This window comes from Orbicella faveolata, unplaced genomic scaffold, assembly GCF_042242905.1.
Source record: "Orbicella faveolata isolate gen_17 unplaced genomic scaffold, um_ofav_v1 contig_12, whole genome shotgun sequence".
NCBI classification, from domain to species: Eukaryota; Metazoa; Cnidaria; class Anthozoa; order Scleractinia; family Merulinidae; genus Orbicella; species Orbicella faveolata.
In genome coordinates, this window is record NW_028301539.1 from 14,831,747 (window position 1) to 14,856,487 (window position 24,741).

General features: G+C 39.6%; 1 protein-coding gene and 1 pseudogene across 3 annotated transcripts in view; both read left to right on the forward strand.

The window, feature by feature from the left end:
- Positions 1-24,741, forward strand: part of LOC110040455 (polyamine-transporting ATPase 13A3-like) — a 188,958-nt gene that overhangs the window by 159,570 nt on the left and 4,647 nt on the right. For all 3 annotated transcript variants that reach the window (XM_020745691.2, XM_020745692.2, XM_089282495.1), the window contains 6 exons: positions 447-489; positions 7,096-7,170; positions 7,620-7,654; positions 10,288-10,384; positions 15,386-15,458; positions 22,687-22,837. In XM_020745691.2, coding sequence (XP_020601350.2) covers positions 447-489; positions 7,096-7,170; positions 7,620-7,654; positions 10,288-10,384; positions 15,386-15,458; positions 22,687-22,837 — 474 coding nt within the window. The remainder of the gene's footprint in view (positions 1-446; positions 490-7,095; positions 7,171-7,619; positions 7,655-10,287; positions 10,385-15,385; positions 15,459-22,686; positions 22,838-24,741) is intronic.
- On the forward strand, positions 15,699-18,269 carry LOC149116812 (uncharacterized; annotated as a pseudogene).

Below are 24,741 nucleotides of genomic sequence, written 5' to 3' on the forward strand. Positions count from 1 at the left end.
AAGTTGCCCAACATTTTGTGCATTTTAGACTGTCTGAGAGGCCAAAATGTTGATGTGGCAAAATCTCTAAGACAAACAAAGCCTACCTTGACAAATGTCATGGTTCTTACTCATTTCGGATAGCTTTTACACTTTAAGAAGATGAAGGTAAACAGCCGACCTTAATCTTTTGGCCCCTCCCCATCCTTGATCCTTCCTTTCTCTGAGAATGACACTTATTTTCATGACATCGATTATTTCTATTACTTTAACTCGAAGATCTGATTCATGTTTTATTGTCCATGGTAGCAATTCAAAAATGTAACTTTGTCCCAAAGTGTCAGCACATTCTCACAGTCAATCAAATGGAGATTTGCAAAAGTTGTAGATACATTCTGCTAAGTATTATTTATGCTTGAAAAAATGATATGTGTTAATATCCTCTCTTAATTTTTTTATACTCATAGTTACTGTGTGGGTATGTGTGGCGATGGAGCAAATGATTGTGGGGTAAGAGATCACTGCTGTCTGCTTGTTCTGTTAGATGTATATTCAGTTCAAAACACCTTAGCACTATCACAAACCCTATTTAGTTTTCAATTTCTGCTCCTGGACAGGGAAAATGTGCATTAGTGCCTAACTTCTAATCAGAGTAAAACTAAGCTGCAGCATGATTTTTGGACCAGAAATTATTTCTTTTACATGATCAAGAACACTTGTCAAGTATGGGGGACCATGTGTTTCAACATTCAGACTTTTTCACACAAAGTTGTTCAAATGTATAGAGTTTATGTGAAATGACTAGAAAGGGTATTGAAATGAACACAGCCATTTGTGGTTAGCTGTAGTGATATGTTAGAGCCCTGTAGTTATTTTATAGGTCTGAAATGGGATATCAATTTTTGCTCAGGTCTTAAATCCCATATTTTGGTCTCAAATAGGATAAAGATTTCAAGGTTCAGACTGCACACCCCCACCAAAAACTTTGGTGTGTACCTTCCTGGGGTGATCTCTTTAGCAATTCTGGGGACGAATGGGCCAAGTGAACATGAAGTATTATTGCAATGAAATTTGTTTGCAAAGTACACTGAAAACATGGTCGCTACACATACTTGAAAAGAGAAATAATATTGTATAACATAGTGGGAGATTTAGTACAATGAGCATGGTGACAAATTTGCAAGATTCACATCATATTGAGAATATGGAAAAAAAACTCAGACACCATATGCAACTGTTGTATAGTGGAAGCCCATCCTTTGTCCACCCCGTTAATATGGCCACCTCGCTATTACGGCCACATTATTCTGATCCCAACAAGAGCTCATTCAGTCATTTTCTTATTTAACCCCTGTATTATGGCCACCCCATTAAGATGGCTGAACACAATTTTTGTGCACACTCTTGCTAGCATGATACAGCGCGCACAAGAATTACAAAAAATGTGGCATTGATAGGGCGATAATTTTGTTTGCTCAGTGCCTGCACTGTCTGCTCTTTTCCTTCATAATTGAACATAGTGTGTTGATGGTTTTAGTCTTTAATTAGAAAGATATGGTAGAAAAAATAATGATGCAAAATACCCGAGCAATTCTCAGATTTTGTTTTGTCAGCGAAAGAACCCAGTTAAATGCAGTACATGTGTAGTCGGTCCAAAAATTGTGACTGAATGCAGAATAGCCTTCAGGAAATATAGGTATTGCTCGAGAACCACTCATTAGATTTGAACAAAATTTATCAAGAAAACACTTAAGGAAATAAGTAACTGGATTATTGAAAATAATTTGATTTTGAACAGAAGAAATTCTAGATTTTCCAGCTGTTCTTCAACAAGGGATAATTAAAAATCTCTCTGGTCTATTATTAAAATAGCCTTAACTTGTGAACATTGTTGCAATTGCAATTAGCTTGTCGCATGCAAATGATGAAAAAATCTAATGACTAGATTTTCTGCAAATAAACAGAACTTATTTTAAAGGCTTGTTTATATGTAGTTGTATTACCATGGCAATGGCACATATGTCAACTTAACTATAAAAAAATTTTAACTTGGGTGTTGCTATTTTTGGAAACCAAAAGTTCAAGGGTCTTAGAGAAAAGGTGAATGAAATACAGGTATCAAAAACTGTGCTTGGCCACCTTCAGGCAGCTCAAAAACTTGCCAAGACTTTGATGGGTTAGTATAACCACCATTTATCAGTTGTTGCTACAATCATGGTATCAAAAAGTCCCAAAAATCTGCCCAATCATTGGTAACCAGATTGTTACTGTAGCAACAGTATGACCTGCTGAAATGCCCTTAATTATAGCTTTAAGGGCCTATAATTCAAAAATGGCACTGTAAAAAAATTATTTTATCAAGTTTTGCTTAGCAGAATAAGACGCAACTTTTGGCAAAGTTTCTAAAATATCTGTACTTGGGGTTCAGAACCACCCTAAAGTTTTGAAAATTTTAGGTGGCTCTGAGCCCTAAGTACAGAATTTTTGTAAACTTTGCCAAAACTTTGCCAAAAGTTGCATCTTATCCTGCTTATCAAAATTTGATAAAATTTAAAAAAATTTAACCAGGCTGTTTTTGAACTATGAGCTCTTAAAACTGTAATAAAGGGTATTTTCAGCCGGTCATACTGTTCCTACAGTAACCTATTGTGCCACAAAAATGATACCAATGTATTTCCCAATGGCTAAGCATGTTTTTGATACCATGATTGTAGCATCAACTGATAAAGAGTGGTTTTAATGACCCATCAAAATCTGTCTTGGAAAGTGCTGGAAAATGTTTTGAGCCACCTTAATACGGCCTGATGTTTGTGGCCCGTTGGTGACCAGATTAATGGGGTTCCACCGTAGAGGTATTTTTTTTTTTACTTATTCCATTTTTTTACATTCTTTTGTTGAGTTATTTTTTTGTTAAAAAAATACCACTTAGTCGGCACGTCGGGTATGTTATGGACGGGTCAATGGATGAGTGAGTGAGTGAGTGGGTGAATGAGTGAGAGATGTATGTATGTCGCACCAATCAGATCGGATCTACTATAAACAGCCAATCAAATTTCTTGTTGTAAAGGTAAATGGTATGTGAGAAGATTTGATCCCGATAGGGTTCAGAACGGTCATATTTTTTTTCTATAAAAGAGGAGGAAGTATTCATAAATTGGGTTTACTTCGACATTTTCTGTGGGTTAGGCTGAGGATTTTAGTTATGAACGAGATGAGCCTTGAGGTTTGAAACAGTTCGTGAGTTAGTAGTATGTTGTTTCCAGGATTTTTAAGCAAAAAAGAAGCTTTCATTTCTGGATGGTTTTTACGTCTCTGCAGTAGCAGTTTAATAGTTGTATTTGATGACATTCATTTCAGTCCCATATTTTTAAAGGTAAAAAGTATGAAAACTGCTCAAATGTTCTTTGAAGACTGCATGGCACCAAGTTAAAGTGCAATTTAATTGAATCAGACTTTCAACGTGTCAGAGAGTTTTTTTCTCTTTCTTTCTATTTTCGATGAAGTAGTGTTGTGTTTTGTTACGTAAAAAGGGTAAACTTACGACTCGTATAAAATGCAAAAAGGTCACTTATTTAACTTGAGTATTTTTGAGCAAAATTCTTCTTGGGGATTGGAAGGGCTATGTGATCGGTGAGTGAGGGAGTTATGCATGTGTGCGTGTCACACCAATCACAGTGTGTGTTGTATCAAAGAACAAATCAAATTGCCTTTTAGAAAATAAGATGGTATCTACATTAATCTTGAGACTTGTCAGATTACTGTAGTTTGTTCAGTCAAATATTTTATGGCTTACTATTTAGCTATCTTACCATGACTAATGTAACATCGCATGTACATCATAAATTCCCAGTTTCTTTCTTGCTGTACATCGCAACCAAAAACACTTAACAAATTAACCAAATCATTACTGTAAACAGCTCCATGAATGCTCCTGAAATCTGTGACACTTCACAAAAAAAAAAATAACTCTTGCACGCCTTGCATGCCTATGTCCTGGTTAAGTTTTTACTTGGGGTGGGATAGGTAGTTAGACCTTGTAGGTGACTTAATATGTCCTTTTTTCTAAATAAAATGGGGAGGAATCTCCTTAGAGAATGACATTATTTTCTACCGTTAGTATAGTTACTTTGACAGGTTTTTCAAGTAGATTGATAGGTAACAGTTTTTTTTCACGATGTCATAGCTTATTTTCAGACACAAAAACAAATTGTGTGTTGTTTGTTGTTTGTGTGAGCCTGAATATATGAAGTAAAAATTGTAATATTGTAATCCTCCTTGATATGCCTTAAGGTGCTTTTGGGGAAAACAATGACAAATGTGTTTAAGTCATTGACTCCCATGCTGCCTGTTCTTGGCGGTAATGAGCATTGGCCTTTGTTCCGCTTCTCACGCCGTCACCTTTGACCAAATTGGCTTCATCTATACTCAAGTTCTGCAGGAGGAAATTAAGATATCTTTCCAATGAGACCCAGATCAGTATGATCGGCTCAGTGGAGCCTGAAAAATGCACGAAAGTGCTCAGAAATTTGAGTGAAAAACTTGCAGCAAAATTTCCTGCAACTACACTTACACTGTAGCTACTCCATGGTAAAAATTGCCCATCTTGATGATGCTCTCTCAGAAATGTTTGAAATGGAAGCAAGCCCATTGGAGGGTCAATCACTGCAGCAAAAAGATCAAAAGAAACAAAGGAAAGATGAAAAAAAAAAATTTTAAATATCAAAATTTTGATTTCTGGGCATACCCAAGCAAAAATGTCTAAAACACAATCCTGGTGGAAGGAAAGGCATGCTGTCATGTTGCAAATGCCTTTCTGAGAAGATTGGAGCTAATTTGTCTCATATCCAGGCTGAAAATCTCCAAAGTGTTCAAAAAATGTGTTTTTGGCAAAAAGCTTCAGGAGTCAATGGGTTAAATAAAAACATTTCACTGTCTTTCAGCTCTCCTATCATCAAGTGCATATTAAAAAAGGGTAATACTCTGCCACGTTTATTTCTCTCTTAAACTAAACTGCATTTGTATGAAAACGTTTCAACTCTTTAGTTTAACTTAAAAAAAGCTAACGGAAATTGCATGCTAAAACAAGGCCATATACCTGTTCAATTTGAAAAGAAACAACATATACATGGACAAGAAAACGGTCATCTTCATTTCAAAAGTCTCCATTCCAAGAAAATGGGTCTTGTGGGTTCCTTTGTAATTTGTAAGATCAACTGAAATGCCTGTTTTGATCATCTTCCTAAGGAATCCAAACATGATTATCGACAGTAAAACACACTCCCCCTTCAATTTTTCTTGAGGAGAACAGGCAGCTGTACATGTATACAGGCTAACAGTTAGTTAGATGCCATCATATTTTGCATGTGTTAGTATTTATTGGCATTTACAGATGCCTTAAGTTCTTTTTATCAAGAAATAATATTCTGTTTACATTGGCAGTCTGATGTCCCAAATTCTTGCTAATTAACATTTTGTGGTCCAAGAGGCCCATTCAAACTCAGGGGTCAACTGATCACCATTATTGCAAGCTAAGTGTAAATGTCCAAACACTTTTATCAGTGGTAAAACACAGACACCTCCCCTTCAATTTTTCATGAGGAGAGTGCACATGGTTGTTGGAGCTTCTTAGTAGCATGAACAAAAAGATGGATGATTAGACAAACTACGCCTCTTTACCCAATTTGCAAGTTTATCCCGGAAGGATGATCTGTTGCTAGTATGAATTCGAACATTTTGCTCAAAGTGGTATTTTAATGGCTTGACCAGTTGAATTGGTATGTCTTGAATTATTGCCTTCTGGTATTATCTTTTAATCTTTGATTTTCTTCAGGTGAAGCCATATTCAATTTCATGGCATGGAATGGATTGTGTGATTTTATTGGCAGAGAGCAGAAGAAGAAGTCATAAAACTTCATGACATCTACTATGCTCTCTGTTCACATAAGCCATTAGACATACTCTATTCAAGCTAGGTTTCAAAAATTGATATCAGCAAAAAAAGAAAAACATAAAATTTGAATTTTACTCTGGGTGTAACAAATCTTCTAACCTGTTATTCCGATGCTCAAAGTAGTTGTAATGATCTTGTTGGAGCTTGCAATTAGTTTTTTGTGTTAAACAAAAGAGTTGCATAGTTTTCTTGCAAATTCAGTTCTGTTTAGGAGGCAGAGTAGGACCCCTTTCTCAGCTAAGGGCATCTGCACAATGTCCTGGGATATTTCCATGCAATGTTCTTTTTTGCATTTTCCAAACTCCAGTGTAATCTTTTTTCTGCAAAACAAATTCTTATCACAAGGATATTCTTTTCTTTCCAGCTTTCCTGAGAAACAATTTATGTTCATGAACTAAAGGCTACCTCTTAATATCACTCTTCCCACAATTTGGTATTTTTGGTATTGTATGCATTATAATATATTACCATATTGACCATATTCCAGAACAATGGAAAATCCAAAAATTGTACCAAGGGTAAAATCGAACCACACTTCCATTCAGTACATTTTTCCAAACAAGTTTCCTCTTTGTAGGAAGTGCTTCCTTCAGTTGTGTTGTCTCTGCACTAATGAGCACTCCTGTTACAGAATACTTCCTAGGCCAATAAGTGTCTATATATTATGTTATAATTACAGTGCCACCAGACTACATAAAGCTTACCCATGGATTATACTCCTCTTTCATGGCTCATATTCCTTCGAAACTGCTCACAAAAGAGAGCTACTCTTCTAGGTGTCTGTAATTTCATGTCAGGACACAATTCTCTCAAATGAGAGATATCCCATCTGTTTCATGTAATTCTCGTGTTGCTTCTTTCAGAAAAGAACAAGCACTCTGTTTCCAAAATATGCCCTTCTTTTTTCCACAATAAATGCAATATTTGGTTTGAGAGAGTAAATAATTCTTGTTAATTATGTGTACGTCACGTCTTGATTATGTGGGAAGTGGGTATTACTGACGTCCTGATTGATCAGTTATTCAAAGTGTTACTGCAAATCAGAGCGGTACTGTTGCACATGACTTCACTCACAGGTGGTAGAAAATAACCAATAGGCCTCTTATGACACTTTTCTAAAGGCAGAAATGTTTTATTGATGGTTGACATAATCCTGTGTGTTATAGGCTCTCAAGGTGGCACATGCAGGGATTTCACTATCGCAAGCTGAAGCTTCTGTTGCCTCGCCATTTACTTCGAAGGTTTGGTTGTCACTTTAAATGTTATTTTAGCTATATTCACTTTGCAACATCAAGTAAGGAGATAAGCACAAGTGGTTCAAATTACAAGACTGTCATTACTGCATACCACAAAGGCAGCAGGTGCACTTGCTCCATGTCAAAAAGAAGTGCTGCTACTGAGACAGAAAAACAACTTTGCAGCCCAAAAAATTTTTCAAAGTCAATTATTTGGTATAAGTGTATGTTGAGGTACACAATAACTGTTGAGGTAAACTTTACCGTGTCATTCCTTAAGCTTTAATTTTATTATAATGGCAGGGACCCACCTAATGCTTTGTCCATAAGACATACACACTTTGGCAATATTAGCGATTGTTACAAATGAAATTTTTACAATTGCTGTTCCTCCCAATTTGATTTTTTTCTCACTAGCTGTAACTCGATCAGTAAGATGTTGCTTGTTTATTTAGATTCCAAATATTGAATGTGTGCCTACTATAATAAGGTGAGTGTATTAAAATTTGATTAAATTGTCACTGTGTTGTGGAATTGATGGGTAGTTATATCCAAGTCACCACTTAGCACAGAGTGTATGTTAGTGGTGCTTTGGTATTGAGATTGAATTCGTTTTAACCATTTAAACTACTAGAGATACATTTACTTAGATTATCAGTAATTACATGTTATGAGCCTGATCATGATACTGTTTTTATTCACTCTTTAATGCTGACCAACCTTTTGGGTGAAGTGCTTCTTTACGGAGTCAATATGTACTAACCCTAAAAGTCTATTATCGATTTTAACTCTTTAAGACAAGTGTTAGATTCAACCAGGTCAATGAGGCCTGTACCAAAGTAAAGGGGGAGGGCACATATATTCACAGGTCCAAACATTATATGTGTTAATCAGTTCACTTGATTGTACTGGGAAGGGTTGTGCGCATATAAGTAGGTGAAGGGTTTTGCCCATATAAGTCCTTGTTTGTGTTTCTTGTATCCAGTGCATGTTGGGACCATGTGCTTTCACTGGTCACCGTGTTGATTAAACAATTTATGAACAAAAGGGAGGAGTGTGGTACAGAAATCTCCTTTCTCCTAATCCCTGGCCTGTATTTTCTGACTTTTTTTGCACTACTCCCTAACTTACTGAATGTCTGCAACAGGTTAGGCAGTAAGGAGTGAACTGTTTCATATTTGAATTTTGTAATGGCACTCAATTGCTTTTCATTCCTACTTACCAAAGTGAGGGGTTTCTTGTCAAGGTGACATGTTAAGTTTGAAGTGCCCAGCCTTTTTCAAAACATCAATTATCATTTTACCAAGTGAAAGGCTAATTCTTGTATGTTGAGCCAGATTTAGCGTAATTTAAGAGGACGTAATGCATTGGGTTAAAATGTCACTTGTTCAAGTGAAAGTTTAAAAGTTTAATTGAAGATAACAAAGGTGCAGAGTAATGTGCTAACTTGTCTAGGTTTTGATTGTGTGCTCTGTTAGTCTACTGAATTTCCCAACTACCGGTAGCAGTTATTATTGGTATGGCTCACATTTGGAATGGAATACTTTTATTTTTGTCTTAAAACAGGTTTCAACAAAAGACTCATCTCCTTACTGACCCCCCAGCGCCCTGTAAAATTGGTGGGAAAAAGAAAATTTAAAAGAGCCCAAAACTATCAAGGGGACTGGTCCAAGTTTATCAAATTGAGCTTATCTGAAATTTGTTAGATGGCAGATGCCTTGCAGATTTCTGACTCTCTTTTCCTTTAATTGTAAGTGGAGGTTTGTTTGCAGAAAATCAAGTACAGAATAAGTTGAAATATCATCAAGTATGGTAATTAAGCAATTAAAGTAACAAAGAAATGCTGGCAAAGGAACATGTTTGCAGGCGACAGGCAAACTATACATCTGACCGGAGGTCACACAAGTGATTTAAGGATGAAGTTTTACAACAAAAAAGATTGCATTTAAATTAGTTAATAACCAACCCTTTACAAATACCCAATGAAAACTGTCACCACCCTCTGTAGAATCAAGAGAAATAATGACTGATGAATAGCTGTTATTACAGTTTTCAGCGGTTTGACATACAAATGAGGCGAAAGGGTCAATTCTGCTTTGTATTGACCCGTTCACCTCGTTTGTATGCCTTTTTAAACAAAAGAATGTTGGACCACAGTCTCAACTGTAATAACAGCTATCTTTTTAAACATTAGGAATATACTGTAGGCTCCTTTTTAAAGAAGGTCAGTGCCTTGTTGTTTGTTTATAGTTGTAGATGGCTGTGTTATTATTACAAGTCCATTATTTACACTTGGTTTTAAGATAGTGTTGATTAAATGAGGTTGAGTCACTTGAGAATTGGTGGTCTTTTTGATGACCTTGTGTATCAAGAAGGAAGTTATCCGAATATCCGAATACTGGCTTGGGGAAAATTGGCAAGAGACCAGAACAACAATGCAAAAATCGACCTATGGTTGATGTTTATGTATCGTGTGTTTGTGTAGCCCACGCCCCATGGTCAATCACGAGTGTGTTTTTTTGCCAAAGTTTCTTTGTTACTTTCATTGCCTAACTTTCTAATGGATGCAAATACCATTGTTGATGATATTCCAACTTATTCTGTACTTGATTTTTGGTAAACAAAACCTGCACTTCCAAACAAAGGGGAAGAGTTGGAAATCTGCAATGCATCTGCTATCTTGGAAGTGAGCTCAATTTATTTGTGAACTTGAATTGGTCCCATTGATAGTTCTGATAGTTTTTTTCCTTTGATTTTATAGGGGGTCAGTAGGGGGTCAGCTGACCGGGAATCACCGTTTTGTTGAAACCCTTTTAATACTGTTTTTAATAGCTTTAGACTAAATTTAAAGTTGATGTTAATTTTAGGCCTACATTAAATCCTGAACATCCTTGTGTATTATTACTTAACTACCAAGCATTTTGTAATATCAGTTTTCACATGATGTCATCTTCACCATATTGGATGACATTAACAAGAGATTTCTAACTAACTTTTTCACTTACGTCATCCAACATGGCTGCCAGGCCTTTGTCATTTGAATTTCCTCAGGATTAGACCACCAATACTATGTAACTGTGTTCAACACAAATGATGTAACTGGATTTTCCATCTTTGTCTCAGAGAAGGCAGAGCGGCTTTGGTAACTTCATTTGGAATATTCAAGTACATGGCTCTTTATAGCATTGTGCAGTTTGTTTCTGTGCTCTTACTTTATTCTGTAAGTAAAATTAAATACTCCATGGCTTTTTAAGGTTATTTCATTTCAGTGACCTTATACTTTATGGAATAAATTTACAATACACATTAACTCCTATGTATGCAGGTTGGAATATATATAATAGGCTATTTCAGAGTTGCCCATAGTTTCTATCTGAAAATAAGTCTGTGCAAAACCAACAATAACTCAATTTTGACTTGGATAGATATTCACCAATGTTCACTTTGAATTGCTGTTGTTTCGCCAACGACTCATTCGCCAACGTCTTAGGTCGATTCGCCAACCGAAGAATGTCCTAAGTCGTTTCGCCAATGTCCTACCGGTCAATTTGCCAACGTCATATATCCAATACTAACGAAAAAAAAAAGCTGCTTATTGATGTTTGGAATGCAATCCTGTTCCTTGGGTGATCCTTGGGTCAAGAAATTTTAAGTCACTGCCAGTTTCGCTTGACTGACTTAAGATCAATTTGCCTGTTTCTGATAGTTTCACAAGCCGGCTCGTAGGCGCTACATCGCGGTAATTTTCACGGTGAAAATTGACTGTTGAATACCAAAGTCCGATGGCTTCCAAAAGTTTGATGGCTTCCAATTCGCGGATAATGCATTACGATGTAAATTAACATTATATCTTTTCCTTCTTCAAAAGCAAACAGAGTTTGTTTTCATTTTCCAGCCTTATAATCGAGTTAGAAATAAAATGGAATGTCAAGTAAATAACAGCAATTTTATTACAGTATATAGTATCAAATACTTACAAGCTCTTGCATGGAAAATAACTCTAGGTAAGGGAATTAAATAAATGACAACAGACACAAGTGAAGGTAAACTTTAAACTTTTATTTAGACGTTGGCGAATTGACTAGTAGGACGTTGGCAAAGCGACTTAGGACGTTGGCGAATGAGACGTTGGTGAAACGACTCGTTGGCGAAACGACCGGATACCTTCACTTTGCCTTCAGTGAATAATTATTGTTAAATATATCAAGGCTTTGCCCAACATATGCATGTTACATGATTTATGGTACAAAATTTTGATTGTGTGTTCAGTAGTTGGTTACAGTGTCATATCTTTATTAGCATATGTAAACACCATTATGATGAATTACTACATAATTATTCTTTGATGTGTATTTTTCAATTAGCACTCCTTTTAATTAAATGCAGCCTAGCTACTGGAATACCTTTTTGTTATACAGCCCCATTTATGTAGTCTTAGGTAGCCAAGACAACCCTGTCCCCAAGGCAACTTTATCGAGCGTTTATCTGTGAAAACATTGACTCTGTAGGCTGAGTCAAAGTTGACACTGCATGATTATTCACAGCCCTTATTGAATAATCAAATGTGCAAATATCCCTCTTCCTTTGAGTTCCCCTTGGTCATTCAATCAAGGTGGGTTTTGCTGAGTTAATTTTTACTTCTTTGATACGAATTTCTGCTTTAAAATTCTGAACCTAGGTATTACGTGACACTCGCCATGCCGAGAGTTGTCCCGGTTAGACAAGCCAAAGTGTTTATATGAATAAAAGTTGTCCCACTTGCCAGGGTTACCCTACCTGCTAAGGCAAGACAACTCACCCACCTGAGTTGTCGCACCTCCCAAGAAAGGTTTCCAATCCTCATGTAAACGGTTGGTTGAATTTTGCAAAGAAATAAGTGAAAGGTCACCTCAGCCAGGGTAAGTTGGGGGAGGGTTGTCTCGGATACCCAAGATTACATAAATGGGGCCTAGTAAACCCATCCCCCATTATGAATAACAGCCATCAAATTATGCTTTCCCCCTGCAACATTTGCTTGGAGTGCAGAATTTAGTTAAGACTTCATTGGATAATTATTTGTGTTGCAAGTTTAAGAATTGCTATATCGATTGGAGCAGATTAAACCATGTTGGAGCCATTAAAAGATGTTAAGAGTGCCTGCCTGTAAAAATGAGACAAATTCTTAATTTCGCGGCAAGGGTCGAAAATTTTATTTTGCTCATATTCCTATGGTAGATAGGCTAGGGCATGACAAAAACTACTGGATAGTTTTTTGGGCAAGATATCCCTTTATTTCAAAGAAATATGCAAATTACCAAATTCTGTTAAGATCGTCATTTGACGCACCATTTTATCAAACGAGTTTGAGAGCCTCGCATGCAAAACCATATCATTCTTCCATCTTTAAAACACTCAAATATTTTTGTGCAATGTTTAATTGTGTACTGGGTTGATTTTAGGGAATGCTGCATTGTCTTTTTGGCTGCAAAATAATTAAATTTCGAAGACATGTATTTCATTCACTTAAAAGGACTTCGTAAAAATAATTGATTTTCACCATGTGCGAAACCTTCAAATGGTTAAGCTTCTGGTGGTTGAATCGCAGAAGGATGGTCTACAGATTCCTGTAAAAATTTCTTTGGGCAAACGATTGTGAGCGAGGCAAGAGCTTTTCAAAGTACGTTAAAAATGCAGATATTTAACCATCCGTCGTCAAATTTCAATTTACAGGGTTAGACATATATTTTAGCACGCACCACATGTCTTGAGCTATATTAAGTTGAAATAGACACAGTTGATAATTTTGAAATGTTCTAACCTTATTTGCTGTAAAAAGCAGATCCAAAAGCGGATTTGACTTGTTTCTGTCACCATTCGTCACACATAAAGCAGAAGTTTGCTTTTGTTTACACAACGTCAGATGTGCATCGCCAACTGTCAACTTATTTAATGGTCGAATACCATGAATGTATGACTCTCTTTTGACAAATATGATCACCACTGTATCTAAGTCAAAAACGGCCATGTGATTTGTAGGTAGTTGCTTGCTTTGCACTACACCAAAATATTGCGTTTGATCATCGTTTGAACTATTGCTGCTTGAATCCTTGCTTGCAGCAGTTCCTTTTTTGTTCGTCACGCAATGCTGTCATCCCATTTTAGGGGGTAGGGGTAGGACAATTTCTATCCTAATAAATAAGGCTCCATAAAGCTTGGAACCACAGGGAGCACACAATCATGTTGAGTAGGAAGAGATTAAATTAAGCAATGAAAAGAATGAATAGTTAACCATTGCCCGTGTTGTCATCTTTTACTAGACCACAGCTACCTACATGCCCTGCGGTAATACTGTAACGCTAGACTCGTACCTAGGTCTTTTCGTGCTGTGCAATTATTTTTGGTTTACATATAATACAGTGGGCTACCCTCGGGTAAATGGGAGGTGGCTGCTTAATAGGGGTTGGCTGCTTAATAGAGGTTGGTGTACCTCAAATATCTTTTCACTATCGGATTATAAATTTAGCTAAATTTCTTAGTTAACATGGAGTCAATTCAAGACAATCATGATAGATGTCACTCTCGGAGACCCAGGGGCAGTTAGTGAGAGCGGGGAAAAAGTCTAAATGGGTCTTCGCCCGAACTTTTTTCTCACCCATTTAGACTTTTCCCGCTTCCACTAACTACATCTGGGTCTCCGAGGATGACGTCTATAATGATTATCTTGAATTAAGTCCTTGTTCACTAAGAAATTTATAACCCGATGGTGAAAAGATATTCAAGGTACACCAACCTCTATTAAGCGGCCAACCCCTATTAAGCGGCCACCTCCCATTTCCCTGAGGGTAGCCCACTGTATTACATGTAAACCAAAAATAATTGGACAGCGCAAAAAGACCTAAGTACGAGTTTAGCATTACAGTATTATGCAGGGCATGTAGGTAGCTGTGGTCTAGTAAAAGATGACAACACAGGCAATGGTTAACTATTCATTCTTTTCATTGCTTAATTTAATCTCTTCCTACTCAACATGATTGTGTGCTCCCTGTGGTTCCAAGCCTTACAGAGCCTTACTTATTAGGATAGAAATTGTCCTACCCCCACCCCCTAAAATGGGATGACAGCATTGCGTGACGAACAAACAACTGAGGAACCACTGCAAGCAAGGATTCAAGCAGCAATAGATCAAACGATGATCAAACATAATATTTTGGTGTAGTGCAAAGCAAGCAACTATCTACAAATCACCTAGCCATTTTTGACTTAGATGCAGTGGTAATCATATTTGTCGAAAGAGTCAGAATCATAGTATTCAACCATTAAATAAGTTGACAGTTGGCAATGCACATCGGACGTTGTGTAAACAAAAGCAAACTTCTGCTTTATGTGCGACCAATGGTGACAGGAACACGTCAAATTGGCGTTTGGACCTGCCTTTTACAGCAAATAAGGTCAGAACATTTCGAAATTATCAACTCTGTGTCTATTTCAACTTAATATAGCTCAAGACCTGTGGCACATGCTAAAATATATGTCTAACCCTGTAAATTGAAATTTGATGACAGATGGTCAAATATCTGCATTTTTAACGTACTTTGAAAAGCTCTCGCGTCGCTCACAATCATTTGCCCAAAGAAATTTTTACAGGAATCTGTAGACCATCCTTCTGCGATTCAACCACCAGAAGCTTAATCCATTTGAAGGTTTTGCACATGGTGAAAATCAATTATTTTTACGAAGTCCTTTTAAGTGAATGAAATACATGTCCTCGAAGTTTAATTATTTTTGCATCCAGCAAAAACCGCAACATTCCCTAAAATCAACCCAGTACACAATTAAACATTACACAAAAATATTTGAGTGTTTTAAAGACGGAAGAATGATACCGTTTTTCATGCAAGGCTCTCAAATTTGTTTAATAAAATGGCGATCTTAACGGAATTTGGTAATTTGCATATTTCTTTGAAATAAAAGGATATTTTGCCAAAAAAACTATCCAGTAGTTTTTATCATGCCCTAGCCTATCTACAGTAAAAATATGAACGAAATCAAATTTTCGACCCTTGCCGAGTTATTTTCCATATTTATGGACAGGGACTCTTAAGGTGATGTTTTACCAGTAAAGGAAAAGAAGATAATCACCCAAACCTAGATAAGTGCTTTGTAAAGCATAATTATTGTTTTCATGTGTTACAATACACCATTGTTTTATTTCTAAACACTACATCAATTTTCATCTGAACAGATTTCTTCAAACCTTAGTGACTGGCAGTTCTTGTACATTGATCTGGTCATTATTACAAGTCTAGCTCTTGTCAGTAAGTTTCAGTGTTTCTCTGGGGACTAGACGTTACAAAATATGAACACACATGTATCAGGGGGGTTCTGGATCAAACAAATCTCAGCCTTATAAGATGCCTCGCTTTGCTCAGCGCCTTGGAGCCCAAGTTCTTTGAGTCCAGAACCCCCCTTATTCATGCATGTTAACTGTCCGTGCGATTATTGATCTAGGATTATTTTCCAATTGAACAAGCTGTCTGCCTTGGTATAAAGCAACCATGGCTGCGTCAGGATTTTCATCTGACATGATAGAGATGTTCTACGGACCGATTTCAGGTGAAGAAAATGCACGGCTAAGGCCCCCTATCAGACCCAGGAGGGCTTTTGATTTTGAGTTGGTAAGAACAAACTTTAGTGAATGGCTTCGTGTGTGGAAAATGAAAGTTCCAGAAGCCTATAAATTCAAAGCGGACCCTCTGAAATTCCCACAAAAAACGAAATCAAGAAGTCAAGCGAAGTGATAGAAAATGAAATCCAAACCCTAAAATGCGTCAAAACACAGTTTGCGCTTAATGTTAAGTTTTCGAAAGCTAGAGATGGTGAAAAACAAGAAATGGAGCACTATTTCAAACAAAGAGACCCTGCGGTTTTACGCAGAAACAACATGACAGCAGTGAATAGCGTATTTTGCCGATTCATCAATGAAGTCAAAGGTGAAATAGAAGCCTGGTCTCAAAGAGGATCAGGCTGGATTGTGGAAGATGTCTTGGAAGCATTCATCAATGTCGCTCAATACCAGCCATTCTGAGGGGGCAGCTACATTCTGCTCCCCCAAAAGCTACAAAAAAAAGCAGTCATCAATGTCCAAAACCGAGACAACCAGTGCTTGAGATGGGCTTTACGAGCAGCATTATTTCCACCGGCAGATGGCCAAAATGTGACAAGAACGTCAAGATATCCCACAGAAGACGCGTTGAATTTCACAGAAATAGACTTTCAGATGCCCGTATCACAGATTAATAAACCTTAAAAAATAAAACCCGCTTTTGGTCATAAACGTGTTTGGCTTGGAAAAAGACTGCGTGATCGTGCATAGACTAAACGAAAAATAGGGCAGCATTACGAGGATCAACTTGATGCTGATATATGGGCACTACAGCTATGTGAAAAGGTTAAATGCTCTCTTGTACATCCAAAATAGGCACAACAAGGGCAAACATTTCTGCGAATGCTGCTTGCACGGAACTCAAGAAAGGAGCTGCTGGAAAGGCACAAACCCGAATGCATGGGGCAGCTGAAAAGGCCAACGAGGACAGAGTTGCCCAAAGAGGGCAAAAACAAAGTCAAGTTCAAGAACCACCATGGGCAGATGAAAGCTCCATTCATGGTGTATGCCGACTTTGAATCGTTGCTAAAGAAGATCCACGGCTGTGTGAAAAAAGGTCAGGCAACAATCAAAACAGAGGTCCACGAGCCCTGCGGCTTTTCGTACATAATCGCGAAAAGCGACAGCCAGACGCACGGCCCGTTCGTGTGCCGTGGGAAAGACGCAGTGTACAAGTTCTTGGTGAGCCTCCTGAACGATGAAAAGCTGATGAGGGCCAAGCTGGCCAACAAAAAGCCACTCGTGATGATGTTGGAAGACCGCCACCGACACAACAGCATGACCGAATCCACATCTGCAACGAAAGTCTGGTAAAGGCAGAGTTCTGAGACTCATTTGATGTGTACAACCACAACACCCGCAAGTACCACGGTCAAAGCCACAATAGGTGCTATACCAGGCCAGGAAGGGGTTTGTGGGGCCTCTGAGAGAGAGATAGCCCAAAGGGCCCAAAAAGAGAACAAAGACTGCATATGTTGCAAAGTGCTGCTGTTGCTGAACAACTACAAAGACTCAGTGAAAGACCACTGCCACATCACAGGGAAATATTGGGGGGGGGGTGCATAAGCCTGCAACTTCAAGCTACACTTGAACTCCAAAAAGACACTGATCCCAGTAGTCTTCCACAACCTGCAAGGGTACAACAGACACCTCCTGATGGAGGCCACGGCACAGGTGCAGGGGGAAATAAGCTGTATCCCAAACAGCACAGAAAAATACATCTCCTTTTCACTTGGAAACCTGAAGTTCATAGACAGCTTAAATTTTATGATGAGCAGCTTAGATGTGCTGGTGAAGGGCAGCGCACCAGAAGACATGAAAATAACAGAAAAAACTTACAGAGACATTGAAAAGAGGAAGCTGCTCCTGAAGAAAGGGATTTATCTTTACGAATACATGGACAGCTTTAAAAAGTTCGCTGAGACAGAGCTCCTGGCCAAAGAAGAGTTCTTCTCAAAGCTGGCGGGGAAAGGGATAACCAACGAAGAGTACGCCCATGCGAAGAAGGTCTGAGCCGAGTTCGGATTCAAAACCCTCGGCAACTATCACGATCTATATGTGAATACCGACGTCGTGCTGCTGGCAGACATGTTCAAAAACTTCCAAAAAGTCTGTATGGGAAGGTGCGAGCTAGATCCAGCACATTGTTACACAGCCCCGTTCTGAGCTGGGATGCACTGCTGAAAAAGACCGCTGTAGAGCTAGAGCTTTTGACCGACATGGACATGCATCTGTTCATCAAAAAAGGCATGTGGGGCGGCATCTTGATGGTGCGCAAGCAGTATGCAAAGACCAACAACCCACGGGCCACCAGCTACGACCCCACCAAGCCTTCTAAATTCATCACATACCTGGACGCGAACAACCTGTACGGCTTGGCAATGAGAGTGCCGCTGCCCAAAGGAGGGTTCAAGTGGAAGAGAGTGATGCCCATGCAAGAGCAAGTCATGAAAGTGAAAGAAAACTCAAAGAAAGGGTGGGTCTTGGAGGTGGACTTGGAGTATCCAGAGGAACTCCACAAAGCCCACGACAGCTATCCTCTTGTGCCACAGAAAAAGGCAATAGGGGTGGAGAAGATGTCAGAATATCAAAAAAGAATGATGGATGATCTGGGTCTTGACTTGCCTTCGTGAACAGCGAGAAACTTGTACTCACGCTGGAGGACAAAAGCACCTGCAGTTTTATCTCAGCCAGAGGATGCATTTGAAAAAGGGCCACCGAGTGATGGAGTTCGACCAGGAGCCATGAATGGAGCCCTACATCCAGATCAACACGGAGTTCAGGAAAGAAGCGAAGAGCAAACTCGAGACCAACTTCTACAAACTGATGAACAGCTTGGTGTTCAGCAAAATGATGGAAAACCTGAGAAACCCCATCAACGTGAAGATCGTCCGCAGCTGGGAGACCAACAATATCCGCCACCTGGTGGCCAGCCCCTCGTATGCAAGGTACAAGATATTTGGAAACAAACTGGCAGGCATCCACATGCACAAAATGCGGCTGCTCTTGGAGAAGCCAATATACTCCGGCATGACGATCTTAGAGGCAAGCAGGATTTTGATGTACGACTTCTTCTACAACCAGATTAAAGCCCGGTACGGCCCCAAGTGCGAGTTGATTTACACAGACACTTACAGCCTACTCATGGAAATCGAGATGGACGACGTCTACAGAGACATAGCAGAAGACCTCGTCCTGTATGATACAAGCAATTATCCCAAAGAGCACCTGCTCTACAGCAGCAAAAACAAAAAAGTGCTGGGGAAGATGAAAGATGAGTGTGCAGGAAGGGTGATTGATGAAGCAGTGGCTATACGGTCAAAAATGTATTTGATCAAAGAAGAAAAAGAAAAAATGTCAAGAAAGCCAAGGGAGTAAAAAAGAACGTGGTAGAAATATAGATCCAGCATGAGCAATACAAAGAGGCACTGTTTGAGAAAAAGCAGTTCTGGCACGGGATGAACATCTTGCAAAGCGAGGGCCACGAGATCTATGGCATGCGTGTGGACAAGGTCACACTGTCAGAGTTTGACACGTAGCAGTGGATACCAGACGACAGTGTGCACACACTGGCATATGGGCACAAAGACATCATCAGGCACAGACTTTTTTGGGCGGAAGCTGTGTATTTGGCGGCACAACCAACAGCTCTTCGCAAACAAAGCTGCGCTTAGGCCCTACAGACAAATAAGAGACAACAAGCTCATTTGGTTTAGTCACAGCTCTTTCAAGATGGTATACTTTTAAAGACCAGACTGGATCTGTGGCCCTTTTAGTCTTCCCTTCAAGTTCCCTAGGCTGATACAAATATCTTACATTGATGAGTGGGGAGAGCTTTTCTTCTTTCAAGCCAACAGGTCTGGAATACTTTGTAGAGGGTTTGGAGGTGACAGATTTCTCTTTGATTGCGACAGCTGTTTTTTTCCCGATAAAACTAGTGACCTCGCCGTTCACAGCAGCAGCAACATCGGAGGGCCTTTTGACCCATGCAGTCAACCGCTGGCCAGAAGGCCAACAGCAGTCAGTGCGCATTTGTAAATTTTATGCCCACAAGGAAGCTTGTCGTGAGGCAGAAAAAGAAGGTCTGCCTGGTGGACCGCATTAGGCACCAATACATCGAATTTGGGGCGAGAAATGTAGCACAGCGCAGGGAGATAGATCTGCCAAAGTGCTTGTTTGATGAGCCACTGCGTAGCGCTTTCTTCAGGGACTTGTGCAGCATCCGCTAATTTTTGGATGGCAGCAACGCCTTTCCGATAGCCCTGAGGGCTGTAGTAGACTTTGGCAAGCTTGACGTCCATATGTGGAAGCAAGGCGTTTATTCGAACTAAAAATGCAAGCATTTTTAAAGAAAAGGAAAAGCCGTGTAGCCGAGAGCAAGAGCGCTGCCGTCCACAAAAAGCAGCTCGCCTTGTTTCTGCTGATCACTGGGCTGATAAAAGTCAGCAGCAGGGCCCTTTGGGCGGGGCAATTTGCTTGTCTGAGTGGGCCTGGTTATAGAGTTTGAATGCATAATCGGTGTTCGTGAAGTTCTGCTTCCCCTGTTCTTTGACTTCTCTGTTGGTTTGAATCCAATCAAGAAGCTTGGTGTGGTCGCAGGTGTATTGGGCTATAGCGGTCTGATAAGCTTCAAGGGCTTTGTTGTGCCGCTTTTTTTCATCCAACACCGCATTCCCGCTGTCGCCAGACAAATATTTGGCAAGATAGTTGCCGCCAGTAAAAGCAGCTGCATTAAGAATTGCCCCTCCGATCATCATTACAACGCTTGCCATCATTAAAGCAACGTTTCTTTTTTTAAACCGAGGTTGGGAGGATCTTTTTGTCTTCAAGGTAAAGCGATGCTGCCTGCCAGGACAACTGTGAATTTTGCATAGTTCATGGCGCTGCCGCTGGGGTCAGCAATAAAGTTCTCTTGCACCACCTTTTTCGCGATCCAGCTGATGCCGGCAGCTAAGCTGGTAAGAATGGCCGCATCCATGATCATTTTAACAAGCTTGTTGTCCGACATTGTATTCAGCTGTGCATTTTCTTTTCAAATGTCAATCCATTGAGTGGAGCTCTCTTCTTTGGATCGGCTGGCTTGGCTGCTGCGTATCCACAGTATGGGCTTGTGGTGTTCCCTCGACTAGTCAAGGTGGGGCAGGTTGCTGTGGCGTGAAAACCTTTTTTATCTCTTCACGTTTGTAGTAAATTTCAATGACAGAAACCACAATGCTGATTATACTGAGCCAATGAGATCATGCTGATAACGTTTTTTGTGTCTTCATTGGACGCTCATTGCTTCATCTAGTCGAAGCATCTACACTTTAACCACCAGTGAGAGGAGGAACGAGGCCCACAGCTACAGTGGCTTCTGCAGCTTTTTTCTGTTCTTCATGCACCTTTCTTCCTTTCTCTTGTAAGGCTTTTCCCACAGCCACCCGTTTCAGGTTTTTTTCTTTCACAGGTGCAGTAGTTGGTATTTTTAAAGTCACCTGCTCTGGCCGAGGCTGCAGCAAGGCCGCAGCAGGCTCCTCCATGTGAGTGTTTTCTGAATCCGCCATTATTTTAGTAAACGAAAATATTTAATTAGCAATGCTGACTAATTGTTCAGCAGTTGCTAAGGATTGCTCAGCAGCGGTTGCTTTGGATTGCTCAGCAGCAGTTGCTGAGGATTGCTCAAAATCTCTATGTTTTGTTGTGATCAGCACCGTGTTGGCTACCTTAAGCAGCCGCCCACATCTCAATGCAAGACTTCTGACAAGGGTGGACAACTCTTTGGTGATGACATAATCTTTTTTAAGATTATTCTGCAGAGCTTCAACTTCTTTAATTGGCACAAACATCCCAACTGCCCTGGTGTACAACAAGAGACAACTATCAACAAAGGTTTGAGTGGTCTTGGCACCCACATAAGTCTCGTACCTTTTGTAGTACTTTTCAACATCTTTATCTTCCAAGCACTTAACCTGCTCTTGTGTCAGCTGCATGCCGATGGCTTCTTTTGCTTTGCCTGTGGAAACCAGAATTGTAAGCTCTTCACGAAGGGCTGGAATGTCAGGCCCTGGCTGACTCTTCGAGTCAGGTTCAGCTTCCAGAAGACTCATGACTTCAGCCATCACAAGGCTTCTTCTTTTAGCTTTGATCAACTGGCCCTCTTCTTCCGTGGCCCATTCTGTTATAGCTAAGACTCGCCAAGCTTCAATTGCTTTCTGTTTTGTCAAGGCCGAAAGCTAGCCTCATCACAGCGATCGCCATCCTCGCAGCCAAAAATCCTGCTTCAAAAGCAGCAAAGCTTCTTAAAATTTTGTTAGAATCTTCGAGCTCTTCTAAGCGGGTGTACGTTTCTTCGAGGGCTTCATTTACCTCGTTACACCTTTCGGCAAAATCGGCTGTCAGTTCCTTGTGGGTGCAGATGGCAGCCATTTATACCAAAACCGTTGGCGTGTTTAATTGGCTGAAAACCTTGACGCGGCCATGATTACTTTATACCAAGGCAGGCGGCTTGTTCAATTGAAAAATAATCCTAGATCAATAATCGCACGGACAGTTAACACACTTGTATAGGGGGGTTCTGGACTCAAACAACTTGGGCTCCAAGACGCCGAGCAAAGCAAGGCATCTTATAAGGCCGAGATTTGTTTGATCAAGAACCCCCCTTATACACGTGTGTTAATATATATGCAGTTATGTACATGCAGTTATGCATCTAACGATGCAACTTTAAAGTAAAATCCAAAGCTTTACAAATGTGCTGCTGGAACCAATGAGAGCAATACTGCAATTCACTTTTCCACTGACCCACGAAGTATGAATTCTCTGTGAAATAGTGAACTGTATTAATTAGAAGCATGATCAGCCCATACTCAGTTTAACTACATGTTTCTTTCTTCTTTTTCCAGTGGGTAAAACAGAAGCTTACCCCTTGTTAGTGGCTCGAAGGCCTGGGGGAAGTCTCATGTCTCCAGTAGTTCTTTTCTCACTGATTTCACAAATTATTGTTCAAACTACAGTACAAGTCGGTGGATTTTATTATGTACAGTCTCAGCCATGGTAAGTGGACCTGTAAGACAAGGAAATTAATTTTACACATGCTTTAGTCCATGCAAGTCAATTTGTTTGGAATTTTATTACAAAGTAAATCAAATTGAAAACTTAAGCTCTTGGGTTTAAAATTTGTTCCAGTTTGATTATAAACCACTCATAGATTGTATGTTTAAATATCTCTGTCACCCTGTGTCAGTCAGCCAAACAAAACATTTTGAAATGCATCTTAGAAACAGTTTTGTAAAATGTAACCTTTCAGTAAGTAGCATCAAAATCTCATCAGCTTCATCCACCTTCTCTCTTCATTTGAGGTTTGGATGGTGTATATTTTAACTGATCAGACTCTTCTCAGCTTTCCCCTGTCTACCAAGGGTGTGTGAATCCACCACACTGCTGTTCCAAAACTATTTTTCTTTGGCACCCTTTCTAGTCTCTGCAATGCACAGGATGCCTTCTACGGTCTATCCCCAATATCTTTACTACCTCTACCCTCCTTGTCTTCAGTAGCTCCTATAAGTCTACAAACTCCTTGAAATCTTCCACTTCTACACCAGTCACCACAATTCTTTCCCTGTTACTAGGCATACTCAGTCCTCAGTGTCTTACATTTTCTTGCATTTAGTTTAAGGCCTATTCTGGCTGCTTCCTCTGTCAATTTCGCACTCTTCTCTTGCAAGTCTTTAATCTTGGTAGGTTGATGCCATCTACGATATCAAGGTCCTCCAGTACTGGCATTAAATTCCATCATATCCCTCTTTTCTTATCTGCCTTTGCCCTCCTCCTGATCCAATCCATGGCCAGTAAGGCTGAGAATCCTGACATCGTGCCCTTCACCAATTATTATTTCAGACTGAAGAAAGGCTTGCCTTGCAGTTTTCCTTTTGCAGCTTCCAGGGCAACACAACCTGACGGTTGAAGAGATGACCCTTGTCTCGTTCGAGTTCAAGTGACTCTAAAAGCGATACGAGGCCTGATAGTTTCTCTTTTCTCTTATACCATCACATGCAAGTTGTGCTTTTTGCTCACCTCGCACTTGACCATGTTTGCTGTCCCTTTGCTAGGATAATGTAATTTTTCTACAGTTCTCAGCCCTTAAATTGTGCTGCAAATTTTAAGTACTTACCAGAAACACTAGGATTGTGCGTAAAGTCGATGCACTCCGCTGTTTCTGTCAGCCATTCTAAATAGTGATCACTCTTTTTTAGGAGGCAAGGGTGAACTTTTGGAGCTGTTTTATTTCCTAGCAAAAACTCAGTTCTTCTTGGTATATCATTTCCAGGGTGCTTTGTGTCAAAATATTTCTCTAATGACTTCCTTATTTTCAATTCCTTTTAAACAAAGGGGACAACATTACACGTAGATGTCAGACAAAGCTGAGAAAACGTAGAGCCAAACTTATGATTTCTTCATTACTCCAAACGAAAATCTATTGGCTGTCAAAACTAAGATTTCCGTACATCGCACCAGAGATCATAACTGGTAAAAGGGGACAGAGCTCTAAGAGCAATATTTACCGCTTTGGAAACGTTTGTAATGTCCATTTTTGGGTCCCGTTCCTGAAGTGATATGAGTCGATCCAACGTTGTAGCCAGATTTAAAGGCAATCGTTTAAATTTGTGTATAGAATAGTACGCCATTAAATTCTTGTTCTTATTTTCTTACTAGCAGTTCGTATACCATATTTTTCGAGTTGTTTTGAATGGAAAGACGTGATTGCAAAAGAGCTCACTTCCTAACCAATCAAACTATAATTGAACACCGAATTTAGTTCCTGCAATGCCCAAGGACACCGTTTTCAGTGAGAGAAGTTGTTTTGTTTATAGCGAAGTGTCCTGTATTAACAAATACATGCACCACCTGAAGTGGCAGGTTTTTTAATGAATCCACTGAATAATCTCAGTGTTTTGTCC